The sequence below is a fragment of the Pituophis catenifer genome, unplaced genomic scaffold (genome assembly GCF_029215685.1).
Source record: "Pituophis catenifer annectens isolate HBS135680 unplaced genomic scaffold, rPitCat1.0.hap2 SCAF_7, whole genome shotgun sequence".
NCBI lineage: Eukaryota > Metazoa > Chordata > Lepidosauria > Squamata > Colubridae > Pituophis > Pituophis catenifer.
Genome location: NW_027256887.1, coordinates 79181351 through 79209026, shown reverse-complemented (window position 1 = coordinate 79209026; position 27676 = coordinate 79181351). Strand labels below are relative to the sequence as shown.

Below are 27676 nucleotides of genomic sequence, written 5' to 3'. Positions count from 1 at the left end.
GGCCTGAAGAGTGCTCCTGAGGGCTGGGGAGGGCAAAAACTTTTTTTTATTCTTACTTACCTCTTCAAAATCTTGGTGCGTCTTATACACCGGTGCGTCTTATAGTCCAAAAAATACGGTACTTAAATATTTACAAAATGCGAGGGGGTGTACCCACTTCTGTGATATACTGTTTGGAATCCTTGCATTCCCACCTAAGACCAGCCTCCCGTGAATTCCACTGACCCTTATCTAATGAAAATTCATCCTGACTATTAGTAAATCAAATTCTTGTATATAGGTAGCACATAAGAATTTTTTTTATCTTTGAACTCTACTCCTGCTCTTGATTACTTGTGCCTGATATTTTCTGGAGATCAAATCCAAACCCTAATAAGATATTTATTTTCTTAGGCAGTTTAAAACAACATTTCAACCCAAAAATGTTCCCAAGAAACATTTTCCCCAAATTATGAAGTAGGAAATACCAACAGATCATAAATTCCTCTACTTACGACCATCATGGTGTCTGCAATCATAAATTGAACCCATTGCTCATTATGGGCTGCTTTTGCCAAAAATTGGAAGCAAATGTGTTTTTTGGCAAACATGGTCACGTGACTGCAGGATGCTACAAACAGGCATAAATGAGGCCTAGTTGCCAAGTGCCCAACATGAGGTCAGATGACATTGCAAGAATTTCGGAATCAAGTCATAAATGCTGGGGAGGGGGTTGTCTGTTGTAACCTCAAATGGTCTCTAAAGCAGGGGTCTCCAACCTTGGCAACTTTAAGAATTGTGGACTTCAACTCCCACAATTGAACTCTGGGAGTTGAAGTCCACAAGTCTTAAAGTTGCCAAGGTTGGAGAGCCCTGCTTTAAACGACCGGTCATACATTGAGGACTATCTGCACCTTGGAGAACCACAGCCACAACGAAAGGATACAATGACTTTTCATCTGCAGGCCTAGATCCTTTGAAATATGTTGGCTGCCAATGTTTGCTAACAGCTGGGATTATATTTCTTTTCCAAGAACCTTCCAACCATCTTTGGTAATACTGGTTCTATCAGCTGATATATTTGTCAAGTATGATTTAGCACCCTTTAGCTGAGTTAGACTGCAGTCACTACAGTGATCTCAATGTCTCTGAAAATTTGCCATTCAGTGGTTGTAAGTCCCCGTAGGTTTCTGAGCTGTCTGGATTTTTTTTTTCTGCTGGCCATAAAAGATGGTTTTTGATGTTGTTTCCTTTCTTTTAAAGTATAAACCTCCCAGAATTACCTCAAGTTTGGGGACGGGGATGTCTAAATATATAAATACCAATAATTACCATGGCCATCGTAAGTTCATCTTGGATTGAGGCCTTAAAAACATGCAGTAGATGCTTGACCCAGAATGAACTGTGAATCCACCGAAGTGTTTGAATTTCAGTTTTTATCTTCCCCTGCACTGTTGTTTTTTGAGTGGTTTTATGTTTCGAACACTCCTGTAAGCTCCCTCGGATCGCTTAAGCCTTATAAATCAGTGTTTTTCTCAAACTTGGCAACTGCAAGATATGTGGATTTCAACTCCCAGAATTCCCCAGCCAGCCATTCCCCAGCTAGCTAGCTAACTAGCTGGGGAATTGTGGGAATTGAAGTCCATATATCTTAAAGTTGCCAAGCTCCAGCTATAAATCAAGTAAACGAAATAAGTAAACTTCTGGCACTTACACGCTTGTTGTTTCTTCTTGCAGAATGTGAACCCTGTACCGTGTCCTTTAAACTCCTTCAAGGTGGAAGGGGACTATCATATTTCTTTCTATTAACACTAACCAGAAAAACCAAGGCACGAACGGGACGGGAAGAAAAGCAACTATTGTGCGCTGTATGTGCAACTTAAGGAACTGTTCTCGTCCCAAAGGTGTTTTTCCAAAAGGCCACAGGATTTTTCTTTTCTTTTCTTTTCTTTGAAGACGTTTCGCTTCTCATCCAAGAAGCTTCTTTGGTTCTGACAGGAGAGTGGGAAAACTGAAGAAGCTTCTTGGATGAGAAGCGAAAGGTCTTCAAAGAAAAAACACGAAAGTCCAGTTGCCTCCTGAAAAAGCACCTTTGGGACAACCATGACCTGGATGACCGAGAATTGCTACAGATGAAGATGAATCCAAGAAGCTTCTTCGGTTTTTCAGAACCAAAGAAGCTTTTTGGATGAGAAGCAAAACGTTTTCAAAGAAAAAACAACCAACCAAGGAAGTCCAGTGGCCTTTTGGGAAAAAAAAAAAACCCCTTTGGGACCAAACTGTGACTTGGATAACCGACGATCTCCATAGACATAAAGGAACAGCTCTCTTATTTGCTCCAACAACTGACTGGTAGGTTTTCATTGCCCAGTTCCTTTCCTGGGAATAGTGGTTTGGGCTAAACAAATTGGCCCCATAGAACAGGGGTGGGCAAATGTGGCCCTTTTACAACCTGTGGACTTCAACTCCCAGAATTCCTGAGACAGCCAAGCTGTCTCAGGAATTCTGGGAGTTGAAGTCCACAGGTTGTAAAAGGACCACATTTGCCTACCCTTGCATAGAAGAAATGATGATTAAGATTAATTAAGAGGATGCATTTCAGACGTTTTCAGAGGCCCGGGTTCATCTCCCAGAACCGCTGGTCTACAGCCGGCATCGCGCTCGATCAGCAGAAGGGAGAAACCTTCTCTGGCACATCTGGAACCTGGGAAAACCTCCAAATTCAAAGCCTTTTGCCCAGCCCAGTCCGCCTGTTCCGTCCACCACCCTTTGTCCAGGTGCGCCCTCAAGCTTGCACGCTGCGGCCCGGCTTACCTAACTCCATGCCCCGGTTGCTAGCAGCCATGATCGGCGGAGAAGCAAAAGTCGATGCTCTCCTTTCACAGCGCTTCCTGGTTACGCCCTTTCCCTCCTTCCCTCCCCTCCCCACCCCGTTTTCTTCCTCTTCCTCCTCCTCCTCTTTCTGCCGTCTCCCCTCCAGAAGGGCCCCCAAAACGCGAATCGGATTCGCACCTCTTTGGGTGATCGCTTGCAAAACTGCAAAGAAAGCAGGCCCCGCGATTCTGCAGATTATAAAGACAAAGCGGATCCCCGCCTGGAGTAATGAGCAAAGAAAAGGAGAGGCAAAAGGCTTTGTGGTTGTGGTTGTTGTTGTTATTATTATTTCTTTTTATTTTTTATTTATTTATTTATTTCAACTTGTATACCGCCCTTCTCCCCAAGGGGACTCAGGGCGGTGAACAGCCAAACTTAAAGCACATATAATACAAAAGTTAAGAAAAAACTAAAAATAAATTAAATCATCGGCATTTCCAATTTAAAATCCCAGATCTGCAAAATCTGGGAAAAGATTGGGAAAAGTTCCCAATTTAAAACCCAGAATCAATAAAATCGAAAGTTTAAAAAAACCCATTAAAACCATTTTAAGCTAGGCCAGCTTGCTGGAATAAGTAAGTCTTCAGGGCCTTTCGGAAAGCGCGGAGGTCCGGGATCAGTCAGGTAGCTCATTCCACAGGTTGGGTGCCCCCACAGAAAAGGCTCTCTTTTATTCATTAAACATGAAACTCAGTCAACTGAACATTTAAACATGTGTCACAAATATGATTGACTGCTGCTAATGGTTGATAGGGGTTGCTACCAGCATCCTAGGTATCAACCAAGTATCTTCTTAAAATTATTATTATTATTTATTTTATTCATTATACATGAAAGTCAACTGAACATTTAAACATGTGTCACAAATATGATTGACTGCTGCTAATGTCTGATAGGGGTTGCTGCTAGCATCCTAGGTATCAACCAAGCATCTTCTTTAAATTATTATTATTTACTTTATTCATTAAACATGAAAGTCAACTGAACATTTAAAAATGTGTCAGAAATATGATTGACTGCTGCCAATGGTTGATAGGGGTTGCTGCCAGCGTCCTAGGTATCAACCAAGTACCTTCTTAAAATAATAATAATAATAATAATAATAATAATAATAATAATAATAATAATAATAATATCTTGTGGGACTTTAGGATTCAGACTGACAGGCACTTGGTCCACAACACACCTGACATAATAGTTGAAAAGAAAAAAGTATGGTTCATTGATATTGCAATACCTGGTGATGCACGAATTGAAGATAAGCAGCAAGAAAAAATCACAAAGTACCGGGACTTACAAATTGAAGTTGAGCGACTGTGGAAAAAGAAATCGTGTGTTGTCCCGATTGTAATTGGAGCCCTCGGAGCAATACCCAAAGGGCTACCCCGCTATTTAGAAATTCTAAATTTGCCGGACTTGAACATTTTGACTCTACAAAAAACCACCTTACTCGGAACAGCTTACATCCTCCGACGATACCTTAACAGTTCCTAGGTCCTTGGTTAGGACTCGAGCTGCTGAGCTATTAACCAGCCTCAAAGGCTGTGAATCTCACTAAAGATTAACCAATAAATAATAATAATAATTATTATTATTATTATTATTATTTATTTTATTCATTATACATGAAAGTCAACTGAACATTTAAAAATGTGTCAGAAATATGATTGACTGCTATCAATGGTTGATAGGGGTTGCTGCCAACGTCCTAGGTATCAACCAAGTATCTTCTTAAAATATATGATGTTCCAAGTAGCACAGTTTTTTGCAGTTCTGCTGGTGTTATTGCAGGAAGCTGTGATTTCTTGATGTGTTTTGTAAAATTCTTGGACATGGTACCAGGTGCCCCGATGACAATGGATATCACTGTTACATGTTGCAGCCATAACCATGTAGTTTCCATAGTCAGGTTGCGATATTTCGTGATTTTTTTCCAGTTCTTTTTCTTCAACTCTGGCATCTCCTGGTACAGCGATATCAATAAACTGTACGCTTCGGCACTCAACAAATGTGATATATTATTATTATTTACTTTATTCATTAAACATGAAATTCAGTCAACTGAACATTCAAAAATGCATCACAAATACCACTGACTGGTGCTAATGGTTGATAGGGGTTGCTGCCAGCGTCCTAGGTATCAACCTTAAGATATATGATGTTCCAAGTAGCGCAGTTTTTTGCAGTTCCGCTGGTGTTATTTCAGGAAGCTGCAATTTGTTGGTGTATCTTGTAAAATTCTTGGACATGGTACCAAGTGCCCGATTATTGTTGTTGTTGTTGTTATTATTGTTATTGTTGTTATTGTTGTTGTTATTATTATTATTATTATTATTATTATTATTATTATTATTATTATTATTATTATTATTAATTGAACAGCCAGCCAAATGTTTAGACTGGGTTTGGCATTTTTGTCTACCTATTGAGTCCTTACCTACTTTGTCATGCCACTGCTTGTATTATTTTTATTATTGTTTATTGTTATTATTATTAAAAATGCACGCATAGTATGCTTAATACGAACTCATATTCATTCATCGCTCAGGAAAGTGGGGACTGCAAAGATAAAATGGTCTGTTGTCGCGATTGATGAGCTTACACTGCTTTTGGGCTCCTCGATTGCAACAGCCCCCATTAGTACTGCAGTGATTGAGCTGCCTTGATTTTACAACCAGGAGGCCATCTTCATTAATGATTTACAGTTACATCGTCCAGATAAATCAACATTGCAGACTGGACAATGTACAGCAGCCTCTCGGTGTACCAGTTATCACAGGTCAAAATGCAGCCCTTGTTGATCTCCACGTTGTGGTCCGCCAGCAGCATGTGAACCTGGCGATGTCAGCACTTCAACCTGCATTTACTCTAGCGCTGACATAAGGAGAAGCGAAGGTGTCTGGAAAGGGACGTTTGACTTTTCACCTACTTATTTTCCCTGGAGATAATATCCCCTAGGAGATGGGATCGGAGGGGGGAAATTCCTTTGAGCTGAAGTAGATTAGGGGTAGAATGACTTGGAAGATGGCCAATGAGTGCAGGGGAGTGGGGAACGGAAAGGGAGGGTTTTGGGGCTGGAAGTCAGTGTTGGCTTCGTTTGGAGTCAGGTTAGAATGTCGTGCTTAATAAATAGGAGTTTTTCTTCAAAGACTTTGTTTGAAATGCAATTTATTTGAGACGACCTTGAAACTTGACAGGCAATGGAGTCAGACAGTGAGGAGGCTGGGGAGGACAATGGGCCAGTCCTGGAGTCTGGGGAAGGTCTGGACGAGGGCTCTGCGTCGGAGGCAGAGATGGGGCCAGGGCCATCTGGGAACGATGCACGGACTCCAGAGTCTCCAGAGGTGGACAGAGAGAGGCAGAGGAACAGGAGGAGCCTGTTCCTAGTGCACGCATGCGAAGAGCTGCCAGAAGGCAAGAGCAGCTGAAGAAAAAAGGACAATTTGGGAGTAAGGCCAGAAGATGATTGGCCTCTCCCATAAGGCTGAAAAGAGCGGCTTCTTGTCAGCGTCTCTTGAACTTTGTGGTGGTTTTGCCAAGAAAAGCCTTTGGCAGGTTGCCAAAGACATCAAAGGTTGGTGATAAGGCCAATGGACTGGTTATGAAGAATTTGTTTTGGACTAAGCTGAAAATGAATTAATTCTCAGCTGTTTTAATAAAGTAAGTTTGTTGAGGACTGAATTGTTTTTGGTAATCACTACTTGGGCCTTGGTCACAACACCACAGTCATGGAGTTTAACGGCTAAATGTAGGCCTTGCTTTCCCCCCTCCCCCTCCTCCAGCCAATAAAGTAGGCATATCGGGCCAGTGATAAAATGATGGGGAAAGAGTCCATCAACTTACCTTCTCAGAGAAAAGGTAGGAAAGTAATGTCACATTTGGAATCCGGCAAGAAAGGATAATTCAGCGATTCACAATTTATTGGGTTTTTGACGAAGCAGCCTCTGGCCTTACAAGTTTTAGGCGGGGGCCAGAGAAGTGTCATTTTCTCCCTGCGGAAGCGTTAAGAACTGCAAATTTCCAATTGTTGTTAAAAGCTGTGCCAATAGCATCGGCCGCTGTTCTTGAGGTCAAAAATAGTAAATATAATTGCTTCAGAAAGCCCTCCTTCCTGAGTTTCATAATGCAAAAGTTCTGACCTTCACTAGAGGCGCCACTGGATGACAAATGATATTTGCTTGGAATCCACCTACATCCTAGCTTTTCAGTTACCTTCTTGGCTTAAATGTGGCGCTGATAATGGGGTGAAGGAAGCCACAAGGAGAGCTCCATATTTTGGAAGGTGCAACTGATTATAGGATGTCTTATGTTTGCAGTATCGTCCCTCATTTTCTTTGCAAAATAGTTTGAATTGCAAGCAAGGATTAATAACACTCCATAACCCTCTTATCAGCTAAGAACAAAAGGCCAGCCGTGGTGGAATGGAGTAGGTTAGTGACTCTGCACATGTATGTACAGAAACAAATGGTGCCAATAAACCTGCCATTTCTTTTATTGCTTCCAAGATGAAGCTCCAAAACCATTGCTGCATTAACAGTCTCCAAACATTTTTCACAACGAAAAAGCAAGATATTTCAGAATGTGGTAAATTTGAAGACTATGCATGTGTCAAGAAGTATATAGGTAGCTCTCAACCTTATGGCCAACAATTTGGGACTACACTTTCTTTTGCTAAGCAAGACAGTTATTGAGTCATACCCGATTTTTACTTTACTTGCCATGTATGTTAAGCAAATCACTGCAGTTGTTAAGTGAATCGTGCGATTGTTACGCAAATCGGGCTTCCCCCATTGACTTTGCTTGTTGGAAGCCAGCTGGGGAGGTCACACATGGCAATCACGTGACTCTGGAACTCTGCAACTTTAGTAAGTGCGTGTTGTTTGCCAAGCGCTCAAATTTTGATCACAAGACAGTGGGGATGCTGCATTAAGAGTCACTTTTTTCCAATGCCGTCGTAACTTTGGATGGTCGCTAAATGAATAATTGTAAGTGGAGCACTACCTGTAATCTCTGCAAGATCTACCCTTGAACATTTCAATAGGAAGGGAGCACACACAGAATGGGAAATCCTTCTTATAGGAAAATGAACATCCTGTATTTTTCTACTACATAGCTAATGGCATCAGGTTATCATATCCATGTACTTGCGTATAGATGGAGGGTTCAAGCAAAAATGTCTGCCAGAAACGAATGCAAAAAAAGATGGAGCAGCAAGATACAGGGGGGAAAAATTACTGCATTTGTAAGCAACCAAGAGAGTTGGTACTCTAGAATCAGCCGATTCATTCAAATTTTGTTTTTGTTAACACTCTCAGACCTTCCCACTAGAAAAAGACCGTCTGCAAAAACAAACAAACAAACCAGTATCCAAGGCTAGGCTACAATTATTCTTCCTGTATTATTTGATTTTGTAATCTGTATTCAAAATGCAGTAATGTTATTATTTCTCCTAAAGGCCATATTCCTAAATGCATGGTCCTATATAACTGTAGATTCAGAGGATACGTTTTTCATCTTTTTCACATTCTTTTCCACTAAAGATGGAGAGCATTCTTTTTAACCAATCCATCCTAATAACTGCATTAATATTTCAGGTATTTTACTACGTCCATAGAATCCGTGTGTCGCAGAGTTCATCTTAATTCTCAGCTCCCCTTGCGCTGACAGAATGCTCTGTTAGAATCTTTTTCAACATTGAACCTGCCAGATTTGCTGAACTGCATCGTTCAGATCATAGATATGAGTGTAAGACGATTTACTGCAACTCAATGGATACCTAAAGAGGAAGAGGATGGGAAAGGCTGTTCTAAAATAATGGGCTTGTATTCCTTTTATGTTAGATGTAGTGTATTCTGAACACATGCTGCCATTTCTAAACGTCAATGGCCGATCTTATATTTAGTCTCCGGTTAATGCAGATGACTCTTTAAACCACCATTTTATTCCTATGCAGCATATGAATTATTTGATGTATACATACAGTTCGTTTTTGGAAAAAAAAAACACACATTAAAAATCATATAGAAATACTTAGCTGCTTCCGTTTAAAAGAAGTCCAGAAGAAATACAATGGCTAAGTAGGTATGTTTTGACAATAGTGTAAATTCAGATAGTATATGAACAATTTCGACCAGAGGCAATTAATATAGGGATGCTCCTTCACATGTTATCTTTTTAGAGATAAATTTTGAATTACCAAGTTTTACTGGAGAAGAACATACAAGCTTCAAGCAGCAGGGCATTCAGCCACCTATCGTGCAAAACACACCCCCAAATCTTACTCTCCCCCCCTTTTCTTTTTTTTAAAATACAAAGCCCCAGGCTATTCAGTACTGTTCAGAAACAGATGAATTAAACCTGGTAAGCTTTATAACGTTTTCTAGGAGTGCGATTGTAGGAGCATTTTATTTAGATGATTTGGAAACAGAAGCAGTGTACAATAAAATTGGGAGGGCAAAAACCCCTTAAACCACAAATATTTTATTTAACCAAATAACCCCCTGCCTTTTGTTCCCCCTTCCCCACTTTCAGAGAACATACTCTAACCAAGATACCGTTACATTTCTCCTCAATAATAAAACACTACAATGACTTAATCTTAACACTGGAGAAAAAACAGGATCTTGGCGCCTGGTTATGTTCAGACTTAACAAAAGGCAATGACGCTTAAAAGACAGCCAAACCGTTAACTTTTTTTTTTTTTTGTCTCTATTCACCTTTCGACAACCTGTTCCTATGCATTCTCATCAATTACTGCCTCTCTATTTGCCTTCGATTCACTTTGCGCACACCCCCGGTGCTGTTGCATATGACTGCTGTTTGTTTGTTTGCTTTTTCCATTTTTTTCTTTTTTGGGATCGAATCTCAACGAGTTCGCGTGTGTTGTCCTTAACGGCTGTGACGCTCAAGCCTTAACTTCAGGAGGTGTGCTGTAGATGGAATCTGTGTTTTCAGAGCCAAGGTCTTCTGCCAAGTTGAGCATGAGGGAAGAACAAGAAGAAAAAAAAAATCCTCCGTTAACATTTAGCAGAGGTTAATTAAAAAATATATGTATTGCCATGCCTGTATTTCACCCATAACTCAGTTATCTATTCCAGTCTACAGATCCTTGGATTTGCTCCTGGAAGTAGCATCCGGTCACAGTTGGCCTTTTAAGCCAGTAAGGTAAAAGGTAAAAGTTCCCCTCACACATACGTGCTAGTCGTTCCCGACTCTAGGGGGCGGTGCTCATCTCCGTTTCAAAGCCGAAGAGCCAGCGCTGTCCAAAGACGTCTCCGTGGTCATGTGGCCAACATGACTAAACGCCAAAGGCGCACGTAACGCTGTTACCTTCCCACCAAAGGTGATCCCTATTTTTCTACTTGCATTTTTTACGTGCTTTCGAACTGCTAGGTTAGCAGAAGCTGGGACAAGTAACGGGAGCTCACCCCGTTACGCGGCACTAGGGATTCGAACTGCTGAACTGCCGACCTTTTGATTGACAAGCTCAGCGTCTTAGCCACTGAGCCACAGCATCCCTAACTTAACTTTAACTTTAAGCCAGTAGGCTAGTGTGAATCTCCCTCTTGTGATCTTCCAACCAACACCAGCCCAAAAACAAGGAACGTTATCTTCCAGACATTGTGAGGTTTTTCCAAAAAAAAAGGCCAGTTAAAATATTGGTGCTACAAGTAGTCCTCAACTTACGACCACAATGAGCCACAAAATTTCTGTCGTTGAGTGAGACAGTTAAGTGAATTTTGCCCCATTTTTAGAACCTTCCTGACCTCAGTTAAGTGAATCACTGCAGTTGGTAAGTTAGTAACCTGGTTGTTAAGTGAATATGGCTTCTCCCTTGCTGCTTGGAAGGTCACAAAAGGGGATCACACGATCTTGGAACACATTAGTAGTCATTAAAATAGGAACCAACTGCCAAGCATCTAAATTTTGATGACGGGGATGCTGGAAAGGTCGTAACTAAAAAACGGTCATAAGTCACATTTTTCAGTGCCGTTGTAACTTTGAACAGTCACTAAACAAACTGTTGTAAGCGGAAGACTACCTCTATTAAAATATTTTAATGGAAACGAGATAGAAAATGATCATAGTTTCATAGCGTATCCTCTGTTTTCATAGGCTGGACTTTTAACTGCCAGGGGAATTCTGGGAGTATGAGTCCACCCATCTTAAAGTTGTCAAATTTGAGAAACACTGTTTAACGTGATTCATATTGGAACTTTTATATCTCTTCAGTTCTTACTTGCTACCTTATCCTACACACCGAAAGGTCAACCTCTGGTTGTGGTTAGATTCTACCATTCAATCATTACCTAATTCTTCTTCTGCAGTTCCTGGAAGGTTGACTTTAGCCTTAGCCAGCTCTCCACCTTCTTCCTCTGGAGAAAGAGAATTAGAAAATTAGAAATCAGAATTAGAAAATTAGCCATAATTTTACGTCATTCAACTTGTCACTTTCATAAACATTTACAAAACAGGCAGCATTCCGCCAGGCACAAAACATGTTCCAGAGCCGTTTGATATGATTTTCCTTCAGATAAGGCTGCCTGGGGATGATCTATCTACTCTCTTACATAGATATGCATCATGAACCAGCTACAATTTACTGGCCTTAGAAAAGCAACAGTTTTCCATTTCAGGTGGTCATGGCAGTTGGTGGAAGAGAGCTCTACCTCCTTAATAGCCTTCAATCCACCCCATCCCTCATGCCTGAAGGAAAACCTCTACCTAGCCTTCTCAAAGGATGATATTCTCAAAGGATGATATTAGGTGGTTTCTTCTCTTCTCTTCTCTTCTCTTCTCTTCTCTTCTCTTCTCTTCTCTTCTCTTCTCTTCTCTTCTCTTCTCTTCTCTTCTCAAAGGATGATATTAGGTGGTTTCTTTCACACGGAGCATCACTAACCCCAACAGGCCCAGATCAAAGTGGTACAATACAGGATTGGCATTTTAATGGCAAGTTTTAATCAAAATGCACTGCCCAATCTTTTCCTGCTATACAATCTGATCAGGTGTTGGTAAGTTACTGAGCAGCGAAGCCAAAAGAAATGCAGGTAATCCTTGATTTACGGCCACATTTGGGACCAGAATTTCAGTTGCCGAGGGAGGCAGTTGGTTAAGTGTGTCGTGCCCTATTTTATGACCTTTTTGCCACGGTCGTTTTGCCACGGTCATTAAACGAATCGGGATACCCTCATTGACTCTGCTTATCAAAAGCCAACTGGGAAGGTTGCAACTGGCAACCCGGGTGTCCCTTGCAGCTGGATGCTGCAGCTGTGATAAATACATGCCAGTGGCCAAGGGCCCAAATTTTGATCGTTATGACTGTTAAGGGCAATGCCAATGGTTGCGTTACTTTTTTTCACAACCAAACTTCAAACGGTCACACAGAATGAATGGTCGTTAAGTCGCAAGACTGCCTCCGCTTCGGTAGAATTCTGTAGTTAATTATCTCGTAAATCAGAGAACAAACAAGTTAGCGAACGCTTGGATCCCAATAGAAAAAACACTTCTTACCAGGAATCACACATTTCCAGAGACCATATGTTTTCCCTACTGTCGTCTGCCACAGCCTCAGCGTTCCGTCCTCTGAGCCGCTAGCATACAACTCTCCATCTGGGCTAAATCTGACACAGTGAATCGGCCCAAAGTGCCCCTTGTAAGATTCTGCAAAGAAATTGTAACACGTCAATAAGGAGAGGGAAAGCACCGAAAGGACTCAGCTCAAGCTTTTAAGGAAACAACAAAAAGAGAGAGAGCTTTGCCCTGCGATGGGGCTTCAAGCGAAAAATTCTGCCTTCTCTTGTGGAGCAACATTAAGGAGGCCTCAAATTTTAGAAAAGCATCGCTTGTAGGATGTAACAGAAGGGCCCTCTGATGGCCTGGATGTGAATTTGCCACCAGAAAAGAGATGAGATTAGGGGATATTGCAGCAACCACAGGTACATAAGACTTTTATTGTTAAAAGTGAAGACAAAAACCACATCAGCTCACACTCAATATTATTCTATCCCTGTTCAGGGATGTTAACTGAGAATTTCCTAGAGGGTTCACTGCAAGGATGAGAAACTCAAAATTCAATATCAATCTCCCTGATATAAATAGCCAGTATAGTATCAAACTCAAGGCCCGCGGGGTGCTTAGATCTGGCCCGTGGAGCTGCCCTGGAAACAGCGAAAGACTGGCCTGAGCTGCCTCTGCCAGTGAAAATGGAGCTCGGGAGGGCAGTGAATGGCCCTCCTAAACTCAGTTTTTGCTGGAAGAGGATTTTAGGAGGCCATCGCAGCCGAAAATGGAGCTCGCAAGGGCTGTGGGCGGCCTTCCCGAGCTCCATTTTCACTGGCAGAGGGTTGCAGGAAGCTGTTGCAGCCAAAAATGGAGCTCGGGAGCCCGTTTTCACTGGCCGAGCATTTGGGCCCCCACAGGGTCCCCCGACACAAATGACGTCGATGTGTCCCTCAATGAAATCGAGTTTGATACCACTGGTGTAGTGGGTTAAGTGTAGGACTAGGAGCAGGAAGACCCAGGTTGAAGTTCACCATTGACCACCCAAGTTTCCTCTTGAGGAAATATGGGCTAGTCATTCTCACTCAGCCCAACCTATTTTACAGGGTTTGCTGTTGTAGGGAAAAACAGGAGGATGGAGCAGCATATATACCACCCTGAGCTCCTATATGCAAAGAATAGGATGTGACTCTAATGAATATCGTTACCGTTATTGCTATGCCCAGGTGGGTCACAGAAACACAGGTCAAGGATTAATAATTAAAGAGTGATAAATATTCTCTGGCATGGAAATAGTACAGGGAAATTTGGGATTTTCCCAGCAAAACTACAAAGAGAACTTTGGCAAAAGCCATAGGAAGTAAAAAATAACCAACTTTCTGTATGGATCCAGTCCAGTCAAAACGAACTAATTACACCTATACTTGTGACTTTTGAACTTTTGCACAATCAAGATCCAGCTTTACCAATAGCTTTCAGATACTGAACACATTTCAGCTTTTTAAGGCGCCATTTTCTATCTGTTTTTTTTTATTTATTTATTTATTTATTTATTTATTTATTTATTTATTTATTTATTTATTTATTTATTTATTTATTTATTTATTTATTTATTTATAAAATTTGTATGCCACCCTATCTCCAAGGACTCAGGGCGGCTCACAACAACAATCGACCAAGCAACTGTTAAAATCAATAAATATACACAAAAATATGAAAAGTTTTAAAAATTTTAAAATATACTACCCCATCAGTCCAGGCCGGGGGACATAAATAGCCCGGTTTTCAATTCACGGCGGAAGGTGCGAAAGTCAGGGGCCAACCAGAGCCCCAAGGGAAGTTGATTCCAAAGGGTGGGGGCGCTCACAGAGAAAGCTCTACCCCTGGGGGTCGCCAGCTGACATTGTCTAGCCGACGGCACCCTGAGTAGGCCCTCTGTGAGAGCGCACCGGGCGATGGGAAGTTGACGCTGGTTGCAGGTGGTCCAACAAATAGCCTGGGCCTAAGCCATGAAGGGCTTTATAGATAATCACCAGCACCTTGAATCTCACCCAGAGGGCAACCGGCAACCAATGCAAGCCGCGCAGGACAGGTGTAATATGGGAGTATCAGGTCCCTCCGCAACAACCCGCGCGGCCGCATTCTGTACCAGCTGAAGCCTCCGGGTGGTCTTCACGGGCAGCCCCAGGTAGAGAGCATTGCAGTAGTCGATCCGGGAGATGACTAGCACATGAGTTTTTGCTCAATCTGTCTATTAATATCCCTTCTCCTGCAATCTTGCCCAAACTTTTAATACCTAATGGCAGGAGTTCTAAATTTCCTTATCTTTCCTGCCACAGAAAAAAAAGTATTTCTGCCCCTTTAATTGCACTCGATTCTTGCAACAGATGGCATTGAAAAAAATGGTGTGAGGTGTTTTTTCCCCCAAAATGGCGGCACCATTTTTGGCTGCAGCTACTTCAGTTCTCAAAAGTATTGGGGTTTTGAAGATAAATGAGCCATCCGGACGAGTGACCTTTTTTTTTTTAAAAAAAAAAGAATTGAGTTATCAGCTAACTATAAGAAAAAGGAATTAGGAGCCTTACTCTTGTCTATTTTTTATCTATATCTCACCCATAGATAGACATGAGCACACAGTATTCTGCTAATTATAATTGGGTCTACATGCAAACTTATATATCAGTCTGCAATATGAGTGATGCAAAAGTGACTTGAACACAATGACATATAAACAAATGCAGTTGGAGAAACATCATCATATGTTTAAAGCCACAATTCAAGGTCCAATGGAATAAAATATGAGTACAGTACCAACTTGACAATTATGAGTTAGGATTGTTATCAATGCTTTGCTAATTCCCCCAAAACTTTCAAGTTTAAACTTTTACAATTAGCAGTTAAGATGGTTGTTGTTTTTTGAACAGCCATGAAATTCATCCAAACATGCCCTGAAGGTCATTTAAATATATCACATACCTAATTCTTCACCGGTATTATAATCATATTTATAAAGTTTAAAATCTTCACCGCCAGCAACTAGACATTCTTTCTCCGGATGGAGAGACGCAGAATTGATTGTTGCAGGTGCCTCAAACGATTTAATCGGTTCCAGACTATGGAGAGAAAACAAAAAGCACAACGATTATTTTTTTAAAAAGAAAATCCGATATTGAACAAAACATGTCAAAGAAGAGCCTTGGTGGAGCAGCAGACTAAAGTGCTGTTAAAGTAGCATTTAGCTGCCGACTGCCTGCAATTACTGCGAGTTCAAATGTCACCAGGCTCAAGGTTGACTCAGCCTTCCATCCTTCCGAGGTAGGTAAAATGAGGACCCGGATTGTGGGGGCAATAAACTGACTTTGTATAAAAAAAAGAACACCGCTTAGGGGGGCCCAAAAGCCCTACTAAGCAGGTATATACAAAAGTATGAAGGCTATTGCTTTAAAGCATTGTAAGCCGCCCTGAGTCTCCGGAGAAGTGCGGCATATAAATTGAACCAATAACCAATAACCAATAAGAAAACGCTATAAGGAGGGATTTTTATTTGAACGAAATTCACTTATTAGAAAGCTGAGTGCTTGTTAGCAAAAAGAGATCCATTTTTAGAGGACGGTGATTTTTATTTTTGTAATATATTTTGCACAATAAAAGTAAGGCACGCTTGAAAAGAAACCAAAGGAAACTTCTGTAAAAACATTTGAGATTATAGTTATCATTTGCAATCAGATGCAGGGATTTTCCCTTAGATACAGATAGATACACACACACATGCAATGCCAGGGATGGCAGGGATAACAGAATTCCTTTTGCTCTGTAGCCTAGGTCAGGGGTCTCCAACCTTGTCAACTTTCAAGACTTGTGGAGTGGCAGTTGAAGTCCACAAGTCTTAAAAGTTGACAAGGTTGGAGACCTCTGGCCTAGGCAATGGAGGTTGAGTGCCACTATTACATAGACCAGGAAACAACTATCACAGCAAAAAGAAATCAACAACTCTGTTTTTTTTTAGCAAAGAAAAATATATATACTCTGAAGGTCATTTAAATACATTGCTCAAAAAAATAAAGGGAACACAAGCAGAAGACATCCGAGATCTGAATGAATGAAATAGCCTTATTAAATACTTTGTTCGTTACATAACAATAGTTTTGTGTTCCCTTTAATTGTTTGAGCAGTGTATAAACTACTGTATGTAAAGAACAAAGTATTTAATAAGGCTATTTCATTCATTCAGATCTCGGATGTCTTCTGCTTGTGTTCCCTTTATTTTTTTGAGCAGTATATAATCACATGCCTAGTTCTTCAGCGGTATTATAATCCTATTTATAAATTTTAAAATCTTCCCCACCAGCAAACTAGACATTCTTTCTTTTTTTCAGCAAAAACAAGTAGGCTTGAATACATGTACTAATGTAAAGTATAGAAATTATTTAGACTGATGCCATGATAGGCACACTGTCTCTACAGGCTATTCTACGCTTGACCAGTTTGTCTGCATGACCTGATGAATGAAACACACACGTGTTAAAAACAAACCTACGTTTCTGCACTGTGAAAGGCAATGGTCCGGCCATAGGTGATGACTATTATCTCCCCTTCGCGCACGTATTCCATGCTACTCACGGACATGGCAACGTTTATCGCCTTCACTTCTGTCAGTGTATTTCTGTCCCAGAGCCTGAAGTGGAGAGACAAGAGTGAAATTTATTTAATTCATAATTGCAATCCAGTAAGTCAAAACACCAAACACTCCTGGATAAAATGCTCTTCGCTACCATGATAATCTCTCAACCTACTTACAATATAGTTTAGGCATATCAAGTGTTTTTTTTTTTTAATTGTCATTGCTGTTACATAAAAAGAAAAACATGTTACATTTATTCCGATTACGCATTCACCCACTTTGAGTGTGAATGAATGCAGAACCCACTGAACGTGGAAAAAAAGAGGCAGAAAATGAGACGTATTTAACCTAACAAATCTGTAATTCTAACATGAGTACCCAGATTGTGGGGGCAATAAGCTGACTTTGTATAAAAATATACAAAAGTATGAAGGCTATTGCTTAACGCATTGTAAGCCGCCCTGAGTCTCCGGAGAAGGGCGGCATATAAATTAAATTAAAAAAAAAAACACATCTGATTGATAATGGAAGAGCAACAAACTCTTAAAAGGAAACTTAAATGGTCAATTACTTTAGTATTTAACGGGTCATCGACAAAACTACCTGACAACATCACAGTTAGTCCTCAATTTACAACCATTCATATAGTGTCCATTTGGAGTTACCAGAGCACTGAGCAAAATGACTCACAACCAGCCCTCACGCTTACGACCATCACACCATCACCACAGATACATAACCAAAATTCAGGCACTGGCAGCCAGCATGGACTTATGACAACTGTCGAATCCTGGGGTCATGTGATCTCCATCTGTGACCTTCTCAACCAGCTTCTGACAAGCCAAATCAATTGGGGAAGTTGGAGTCACTTAACAACTGTGTGATTCACTTAACAATAGCAGCGATCTGCTTAGCAACCAAAAAAGTTGTAAAATTGGTGCGACTCACTTAAACAACAGAAAGTCTGGTTCCAATTGTGGTTGTAGGTTGAGAACTTCCTGTATGACCCACCAGAGTCACCTTGTAGGGGAAATGGCGGCACAGAAATTTAATAAAAGAAATAAAATGATCAACAGTACTTTCCCAGCAGTCTTAACCAGAAGTCTTAACCCAGTGTTTCTCAACCTTGAGGATGAGGGGACTTCTACTCCCAGAATTCCCCAGCCAGATATTCTGGGAGTTGAAGTCCACACATTTTTCAAGTATCCAAAGTTGAGAAACACCGTCTTAACCAATATCCCAAGTTCAGACTTAAACACAATTCAAACCATGATATGATTTTATGGGTCATTTGGACAGACGGAATACCTGTTAAACCAGGGGTCCCCAAACTTGGCAGCTTTAAGACTTGTGGACTTCAACTCCCAGAATTCTCCAGCCAGCTGGCTGGAGAATTCTGGGAGTTGAAGCCCACAAGTCTTAAAGCTGCCAAGTTTGAAAACCTCTGTGTTAAACTAACATCATTTCCACAATTATGGAATTGAAATCATTTATGCCTTATGAAACTGTTAAGATCGCTCGTATAATTTACACAAATTCTGCAACTTTACTCCTATCATCTACTTTATGTCCAACGGTATGGTTCTGGGGAGTGAAATCTGAACTACAGTTTCGTCAATTGCTTCCAGTTAGCTGAACAGTAAAAATCAAGGTTTTACCATACGCCAATATGTTCCATGGTCATCTCAAAGTTACAACACAGCCCAATTTTAACAGAGAGTACAATGGAAATGAATTTTTAAAAGCATTTGTTTGAAATCAATTTCCAATATGGGAAACAAAACTGACAACTATTAATATAATAAAAACACATCCAAAAAGTTTCTTACTATCAATTCGAAAACATGTTTTCCATTTACTGGATACCCTAATGAATATTTAAGATTGGCTGTCAAGTTGAATATTCTGAAAGTATAAATAGAGAATTGTGCACGTGATACAAACTTGTACTACTGTGGCCACCATTTGTTTAAGATCCCCCATGTTGGTAAGATCAGTATGGGTTAAGTTCCGTATTTTTCGGAGTACAAGACGCACCATTTTCCCCCCTAAAAGGGGATGAAAATTTAGGTGCGTCTTATACATCAAATGTAGCCCCGTCCACCCACTGGCCTCTGCCTCCCAGCAGTTACCTCCTTGCAAGCAAACAGCAAGAAAAAACAGCTCCTTTCAGCTTCAGCACAGGCTAATTAGCACAAGTTGATTGGATCGGCCTCCCGACTCTCAGCTGATTTACTCTCAGCTGTTTTGCGCAGGGCTCTGCTGCTTGCTGCAAAGAGGTAAATTGCTGGAGCAGATTTTTTTTTTCCTTGTGCTAATCAAGCTATGCTGAAAACGAAAATAAAAGTAAAGCAGGATGTTTGCTGCAACAAGGCAAAATTGCTCAGAGGCAGAGGGAGATTTCTTTTTCTTCTTTTCCTCACCAAAAAAGGGAGGTGCGTCTTATACTCCGAAAAATACGGTATATGAACATACTCTTCAACTGTAGACCATATTTCTGTAACCTTTGATGTATTTGTACTAAATGTGTGATCACTTGTGAAAGCTCTAATTCTCTGCTTATAAGCATGGCTGGCTGGGAATTTCCGGGAGTTGAAATCCACACATCTTAAAAGGCCCTGAGATCGAGAAGCCCTGCAATAAATCAGGGACTGCTTGTCTCCCAACCGGTAAAACCACAACGTGGTAAGACTTGCTTCTTAAAATTAGATAGAGGAGTGCAGTTTGGGAGTAAACTAAGAAAGGAAAATGAAAAAAAAGCTGAGGTCAGCTGTTCTAAAGAAAACAAATCCCAGCTTGAACATGTGCAAGCACTCTGCTTCTTAAAATTAAATACTATATACCACTCTTCTTGATACCTCGACAGCCTTTTGCACTTGGCTCTGAGGGATACCGGAATCCGAGTAAAAATCAAATTGAACCTGAATCACAGCATAGGTAATCCTCGCATAAAGACCAGTTGCTCAGCAACCATTTGAAGTTACAATGCATCTCCCCAGAACTACTTAGGACCCATTTCTGGAGTTCCAAAATCCCGCCCCCCCCCACCCCCCAGCCCTGGTCACATCATCTTTTGGACGCTTGGCAACCGTCTCACATTTACAGCTATTTGTGACATCCGGGTCACATGATTGTGACTTTTGAAGGCTTTTTTGCCAGTGTTTACTTCTGGTTTCCAGAAAAGAGTGGTCACTGAATAATAAATAAACTACTACCTCTTACAATACTAGACAAACAGAGCATCAACAGTAGAGACCTTCAAATTTCTAGGTTCTATCATATCTCAAGACCTAAAATGGACACCTAACATCAAAAACGTCATCAAAAAAGCACAACAAAGAACGTTCTTTCTGCGCCAACTCAGAAAACTGCCCAAGGAGCTGCTGATCCAGTTCTACAGAGGAATTATTGAATCTGTCATCTGCACCTCCATAACTGTCTGGTTTGGCTCTGCAACCCAACAAGGCAGACAGACTTCAGAGGATAATTAGAACTGCAGAAAAAACAATTACTACCAACCTGCCTTCCATGGAGGACCTGTATACTGCACAAGTCAAAAAGAAGGCTGTGAAAATATTTACAGACCCCTCGCATCCTGGACATAAATTGTTTCAACTCCTACCCTCAAAATGACGCTATAGAGCACTGCACACCAAGACAACTAGACACAAGAAAAGTTTTTTCCTGAATGCCATCACTCTGCTAAACAAATAATTCCCTCAACACTGTCAAACTATTCACGAAGGCTGCATTACTATTACTATTAGTCTTCTCATCGTTCCCACCACCCATCTCCTTCCACTTATGACTGTATGACTGTAACTTTGTTGCTTGTATCCTTACGATTTATATTGATATTGTTTCCTGATTGCTCATTTGTATCCTATGACTATCATTAAGCGTTGTACCTTATGATTCTTGGATGAATGTATTTTATTCTTCTTATGTACACTGAGAGCATATGCACCAAAGACAAATTCCTTGTGTGTCCAATCACACTTGGCCAATAAAGAATTCTATTCTATTCTAAAATGGATTCATTGAACAACGGCTGCAACAAAGGTCGTAAAATCAGCCAGACACAATTGCATAAAATGGACCACCGCAATTTACGACATAGTTCCAGCCTCAATTACGATCGTAAATCCAGAACTACTTATAGTGAAAGACACTGACTTACATGGTAAAGCCCAATGTGTGGAAAGCCAAGCATGTATGCTCAAATTCAAAACCTAGTTTTATAGTGAAGGTGATAACTGGACAATTCCACTACCCATTTCTTTTATAGCACTAAGGGAAGAGGCACTGATGATTTCTTACCTGACTGTTTTATCATCTGCCGAAAGGATCTGCGTATCATCACTGCTCCACAGAGCCTTTTTAATACCAGACGTGTGACCACTGACCACCTCAGGTTCTGAAAAGTAGAGGAAATATTTTGTATTTAAAATGAAAAACCTCTTTTCTTACATTTCAGTAAGGTTGTATTTCCCACTACACCTGTGGTTAACAAATAAAAATAACGGAAGTAATTATTGTATATTAGAGCATATAGTGCATGTTCGGATATTTCGGGATATTCCCATGCATACAGGGAAAGATTAAAGAAAAACAGAGGAAGAATATATCACGTTTCTCCTTGCTCCCATGGGGCTAAATTCCTTTGTCAGCTTTGGGCGTAAAAAAGTCCTCCTTATATGACTATATGCATTTACCCTTCTTACTTAAGATACGTAAGATCTCCGACCTCCGGGTGTTTCGCTGCGCACTGAAGACCTTGTTGTTCCGCCAGGCTGAGCTAGCAACATAATAATTTTAAATTGGGGAATTTTAAATTTGTGGGGTTTTAAATTGAGCCAAATTTATTTAATTATTTTAAATTTTAATCGATGTTTTGTCTTGTGTTTTTAAATAGGCTGTACACCGCCCTGAGTCCTTCGGGAGAAGGGCGGTATAGAAATAAAATTATTATTATTATTATTATTATTATTATTATTACTATTATTATTATTATTATTATTACTATTACTACTACTACTACTACTACTTCAGGAAGTGATAAGAGAGCTCTGTCATTTTCATTTCTTCCCTTGCCTATTCCATTGAGTAGGGCCATGGACTCCTGTCCTAAGATCCCACTCTGCTGATATTATGATAATAAAGGCAATCCAACTTATTTACAACATTAACAAAATTAGCTGTTCAAAGTTTTGGGTTTTTTTTTTTTTTTTTTTGCAATAAAGTTCAGGATCATATTCTGTCCTTTCCCAAAGATGCTTTTTCAAGAGGAAACTGGACTTTCTTGTTTTTCTTCGAAGACGTTTCACTTCTCATCCAAAAAGCTTCTTCGACTGGATGGTAGGGAATGGAAGGATTTATATTCCTTGCAGACAGATGGTCATTTGCATTCTTTTAGAGAGTCGTTGAGGCCACCTGAAGGTTTATCTGTGCAAATCAGTGTGGAGTCTTCTTGGAATTGCTGAAAGGACAGTGTTGTAGACTGGAGAAGCTTCTTGGATGAGAAGCTAAAATGTCTTCAAGGAAAAAGACCAGTTGCCTCTTGAAAACCCATCTTTGGGACAACCATGACCTGGATGACTGAGAATCTCCCTAGACATTCTGTCCTTTCCTGTATTTTGTTGGGTGAACTGAAGATTTTGCACACATTTTGTCTGAATCTGGTTTTTCTTAATCACAGTTTTCTTATTTGTTTGTTTATTTGACACCCCCAACTCTCACATATTCTGACCAGTTACAAATAAAAAAAAATATTAAAACCAGATGAAAAAAGCCAGCTTGCTGAGCCTTCAAATTAGCACAGAAATATTTGCAACTTCTGGTATTCATTTTACTGATTCATAGGAATAATAATATTAATAAAAAACCTCACCTGCCTCTGGCTTGTTTAAATCATAGATACGTAACAATTTATCTTGTCCACCTGTCAACAAGTAATTGCTGTCCTAGAAGAGAAAATTAGCATTGTCATTTATTGAGAAAGTTGGTTATATGCCGAACCTTTTAAAATCTTATTAGTTAAAAAAAAATAATCAGTAAAATTAGTGATAGGCCAACTATCTTCAGAAAAGCAAAGGCAGAGTCAAAATCTTGAAAATCAAGACAGACAAAAAGACATTTGTACTTTTTCTTTTTACCTGAGTGAAGTCCACTGATTTGACAATATGCTTGTGAGCCAGCGTGAGGAGTTCATCTCCTGAAATACCATCCCACAGTTTGCTGAAACAAACAAACAAACAAAAACCTCAGTTAATGACATGGTATTTTCAGAAAGCTCCAGATACAGACTCCTTTGCCCAAAATTGTTAGCTTTCTAGCTATTGTTTGACTTAATGAGTTGAGACCTGATAAGAGCTTAAAGTTGCTGCAAGTATTTCCATATCCAACAAACTCTTCACTTACGCAGTAAAATCTGCAGCGGCTGTAGCTGCTTTAGTGGCATCATTATTCAACGTGGCTCCCCAGACTGCTCCCTTGTGACCAAGAAATGTTCCAATCCAGTCCCCTGTGTCACCCTGTCGAAACATTGGTTTGCCATCTGGAAGGGGGGGAAAAAAAGTAAGACAATCTCAAATACACAGCATCTACTTGTTTAGAGGTATTTGTAAATTCAGAAAACGGCTACAGAGCATCCAGGCCGTCCTCGACTAACAACCCCAGTGGGGGCCAGAATTTCTGTTACTAAGCAAGGCGATTAAATGAGTTGCACCCTGATTTTATGACCTTTTTTTGCCACGCTTGCTGGGTGAATCCCTGCAGTTGTTAAGTGAATCGTGGCTTCCCCTACTGACTTTGCTTATTGGAAGCTGTCTGGGAAGGTCGCAATGGTGACCCTGGAACATTGAAACTGTCACAAATATTTTTCCCAGTTGCCAAGCACCAGAATTTTGATCATGTGACTGTGGAGATGCGATGATGGTTGTACATGTGTGGACCAGTCAAAAGTCACTTTTTTCAGTGCCATTAACTAAATGAATGGTTGTAAATCGAGGACTACCAGTGGTAGAAAGTCCCATGTAGGTTAATAAGGAATTCTAATGTTTAGCAAAGTGTTACAAAAATTGCCTTGGATTATTTTTTCAGCTGTGATCCAAGAACTTCAACATATGGCAGCTTGCCTGCTAATTGCATAACCACACAACCACTCTTCGCAAATAGACAAATGTATTTTAATTATGTGTCTTCCAGTTGATGTCAACTCTGAGCAACCACAGAGAAATATTCTTTGGGACTCTCTATACCCAGCTTGGTTCTTCATGTGTTCCAACAGTGCACCTATTACTATTGTAGTTGAATCTATCCATTTTTCTAACGGACATCCTATTTTTCTCTTCCTTTTCATCCTTCCCTACAGTATATAGGGATATACAGTATATTCTCACATTGTAAAGGTAAAGGTAAAGGTTCCCCTCGCACATATGTGCTAGTCGTTCCCGACTCGGGGTGGGGGTGGGGGGGGGGTGGGGTGCTCATCCCCGTTTCAAAGCCAAAGAGCCAGCGCTGTCCAAAGACGTCTCCGTGGTCATGTGACCGGCATGACTAAACGCCAAAGGCGCACAGAGCACTGTTCCCTTCCCACCAAAGGTGGTCCCTATTTTTCCTACTTGCATTTTTTTACGTGCTGTCAAACTGCTAGGTTGGCAGAAGCTGGGACAAGTAACTGGAGCTCACCCCGTTACACGGCACTAGGGATTCGAACCACTGAACTGCCGACCTTTTCAATCGACAAGCTCAGCGTCTTAGCCACCGAGCCACTGCATCCCTTAGACACTGAGCCACCCCTCTTTAAGACACAGGTCATTCTTTGGAAGACAACAAAGTCCATATTTTGGACAGAGAGGACCACTGGTTTGCAAGAGGAGTCAAAGAGGTCATCTATGTCAAAATTGAACAGCCTTCTCTCAATAGACGCGGGGGGGAGGATAAGACATCATCTATCTCCAATCTACAACACAGTCCTTTCAACAGTTCCAAGAAGGCTCCACACCAATTTGCACCACTCAGGTGACCTTAGGCCACCTTAGGTGACAGATAAACCTCCAGCTGACCTTAACGACCCGCCAAAAGAATGCAAACGACCAGCTGTCTGCAAAGGAGTATAAATCCTTCTATTCCCCACCATCTAGTCCAGGGGTCCCCAAACTTGGCAGCTTTAAGACTTGTGGACTTCAACTCCCAGAATTCCACAAGTCTTAAAGCTGCCAAGTTTGAAGACCTCTGATCTAGTCAAGAGCTGAAGAAGCTCATTGGATGAGAAGCAAAACATCTTCAAAGAAAGTCCAGTTGCCTCTTTAAAAAAAAAAAGCACCTTTGGGACAATCCTGACCTGGATGACTGAGAATCTCCATAGACTTTCAGTGCCGTAACTTTGAACGGCTGCTAAATGAATTATTGTTAAGTCAAGGACTTACCTGTACTTCACCGTCCGCACTGGGGTTCTGAAACTAATCTGTACCCCATAAAGACTATATAGCCGGACATGTCTAATGAGATTCTCCATCATCCAGACCATGATGGTCCCAAAGGTGGTTTCCTCCCACCCCCCCAAAAAAGCAGCTGGATTTATTTTTTCCCTTCCTTTGAGAACGTTTCCTTTCTCATCCAAGGAGCTTCTTCCACTGGAGAAGTAGATGAGAAGGGAAACGTTTGCAAAGGGCATGTTGGGGGAGCGGGAGGATTTAACCCAGGGAAGTCCAGTTTCCTTTTGGGAAAAAAAAAAAAAAGCCCTTTTGGGGTGTAGCCCCACATGGCTCAGGCTGAAAACTCCTGCCGATGCCCAAAGCCAGGGGTGGGTAAAGGTGGCCTTTTTTTTTTAACAACCTGTGGACTTCAACTCCCAGAATTCCTGAGACAGCCAGGCTGTCTCAGGAATTCTGGGAGTTGAAGTCCACAGGTTGTAAAAAAAAAAAAGGGCCACCTTTACCCACCCCTGCCCAAAGCCCAGCCCCGATCCTTCGAAAGGCAGCCCCGATCAGGCCCGCGGGGGGTTGTGGGGAGGGCTGGAGAGGAGGCCGATCCCCGCAAAGGGAGGGGGCTGCGGGCCAAGGCCGGGACGCCCCATCCAGGGCTCACCTTTGCAGGCGCTGATGAGGAAGTAGCCGTAGGGGGTGATGCCGCTGAAGGCCAAGTCCACCACGGGCCGCGTGTGGCCCGAGCACGTCAGCGGGGTCTGCTTCATCGCCATGGCGCCGGTCGGTCGGGTGAGAGGAAGGAGCAACGGAAAGGGGGAGGCCGGGAGGGTGAAGGGGAGGCAGCGGTCTCCCACGGCCACGCGAGCGGCCTGGCCTCCTGGTGACGGGACGGAGGGGACCGGCGGCCGGAAATGGGAGGGGAGGGGGAAGAGGGAAGAATAGTCGTTGCCGGAAGCTCCCTCATGGTGAGCGCTCTTTCCCTTTCGGCTCTATGGTCACTTCCGGATCGGGATGCGATTGGCGCGAGGGCCCGTGACGTCGCAGGGAGCGCTGCCATAGAGACTACGGGAAGGTTCGGCCTCGTCTCTTTTTCCCGCTCCTTTCCTTCTCGGGGCTCCTTTTTCACACATTGGACACCTGAGCAATTCCCCGTAAGGGGAATTATTGCCGTATGCTTTCCAAAGAGCGCCGTTCGATCTGTCCCGTTGGCAAGTTTTTTACCTCTCTCAAGGAGGGAAAAGGAAGAAAAGGCGAAGCCAAAAGAACACGGCGCTTCTTTCGGGGCTTTCAAAAAGGGACTGTCTCTTTAAGAGGAGGGCTCTTTCTGGCCCCGCCCCCCCAGAGGCCAGGCTTGATCTCCCATTGGATAAAAGTTTAGTTAGAAGATTTATTTATTTATTTACTATTTAATTAATTTATATGCTGCCCAAGCGAGCTTGTATGTAAGTTTGTACACATATATACATACATACACATGTATATCAGTGGTGGGTTTCAAATTTTTTTATTACCGGTTCTGTGGGTGTGGCTTGGTGGGCGTGGCATGGCTTGGTGGGCGTGGCAGGGGAAGGATACTGTAAAATTTTCATTCCCATCCCGCTCCAGGGGAAGATTACTGCAAAATCCCCATTTCCTCCCTTATCAGTTGGGATTTGGGAGGCGGAGAATAGATGGGGGCGGGGCCAGTCAGAATTTTTACTACCGGTTCTTGGAACTACTCAAAATTTCCGCTACAGGTTCTCCAGAACTGGTCAGAACCTGCTGAAACCCACCTCTGATGTATATACGTGTGTATATATACATACACACGTATATACATATACACACACATTTTACTATAAATATTTATAAACAATATTTGTATATATATATATATAAAAACCAGGGGTGGGTTCTACTTACCTTTACCACCAGTTTGAAACGGGATCACGTGTGCGCGCTCGTTTTGTGCACGCACGTGCGCCTTCTGTGCATGCGCAGATCGCTGAAGACAACATCGGGGTGGTGGGTGGGGCCTCCCACCGGTTTTACTACCAGTTCTTGAGAACCGGTCCGAACCGGGGACAACCCACCACTGATGAAAACACACACACACTCTTAATATATAAAAAGAAAAAGTAGTTTGGAGTTCCTAGAGTTGAGAAAATCTGACTGCCTCAACGCCTTGCAGCTGGCTTTGTAGCTAAGATCAGAGATGGTATTCAGCAGGTTCTGACCAGTTCTGGAGAACCGGTAGCAAAAATTTTGAGTAGTTCAGAGAACTGACAAACACCAC

General features: G+C 41.6%; 2 protein-coding genes across 2 annotated transcripts in view; both read right to left on the bottom strand.

The window, feature by feature from the left end:
- Positions 1–2839, bottom strand: part of DERA (deoxyribose-phosphate aldolase) — a 58831-nt gene extending 55992 nt beyond the window's left edge. Inside the window, exon 1 of the mRNA XM_070947153.1 lies at positions 2794–2839. Coding sequence (XP_070803254.1) covers positions 2794–2824 — 31 coding nt within the window. The 5' untranslated portion in view covers positions 2825–2839. The remainder of the gene's footprint in view (positions 1–2793) is intronic.
- A 5933-nt stretch (positions 2840–8772) lies between these two features.
- Positions 8773–26316, bottom strand: STRAP (serine/threonine kinase receptor associated protein). Its single transcript, XM_070947125.1, has 10 exons — positions 26063–26316; positions 23393–23528; positions 23128–23209; positions 22863–22935; positions 21293–21389; positions 16889–17026; positions 15328–15464; positions 12364–12513; positions 11163–11228; positions 8773–9819 (listed from the first exon to the last, which is right to left on the bottom strand). Exons 1-10 carry the CDS (start codon positions 26172–26174, stop codon positions 9758–9760), a joined length of 1053 nt encoding a protein of 350 aa, XP_070803226.1. The 5' UTR covers positions 26175–26316; the 3' UTR covers positions 8773–9757.
- Between the last annotated feature and the right edge of the window lie 1360 nt (positions 26317–27676).

Coding starts and splice junctions, on each gene's coding strand:
- STRAP (XM_070947125.1), bottom strand. CDS start 26,174: ATGGCGATGAAGCAGACCCCGCTGACGTGCTCGGGCCACACGCGGCCC. Junction 23,529..26,062: donor CCTCATCAGCGCCTGCAAAG/GTGAGCCCTGGA, acceptor CCCCCCTTCCAG/ATGGCAAACCAATGTTTCGA. Junction 9,820..11,162: donor AACTGCAGAAGAAGAATTAG/GTAATGATTGAA, acceptor TCAACTTGGCAG/AAGACCTTGGCTCTGAAAAC.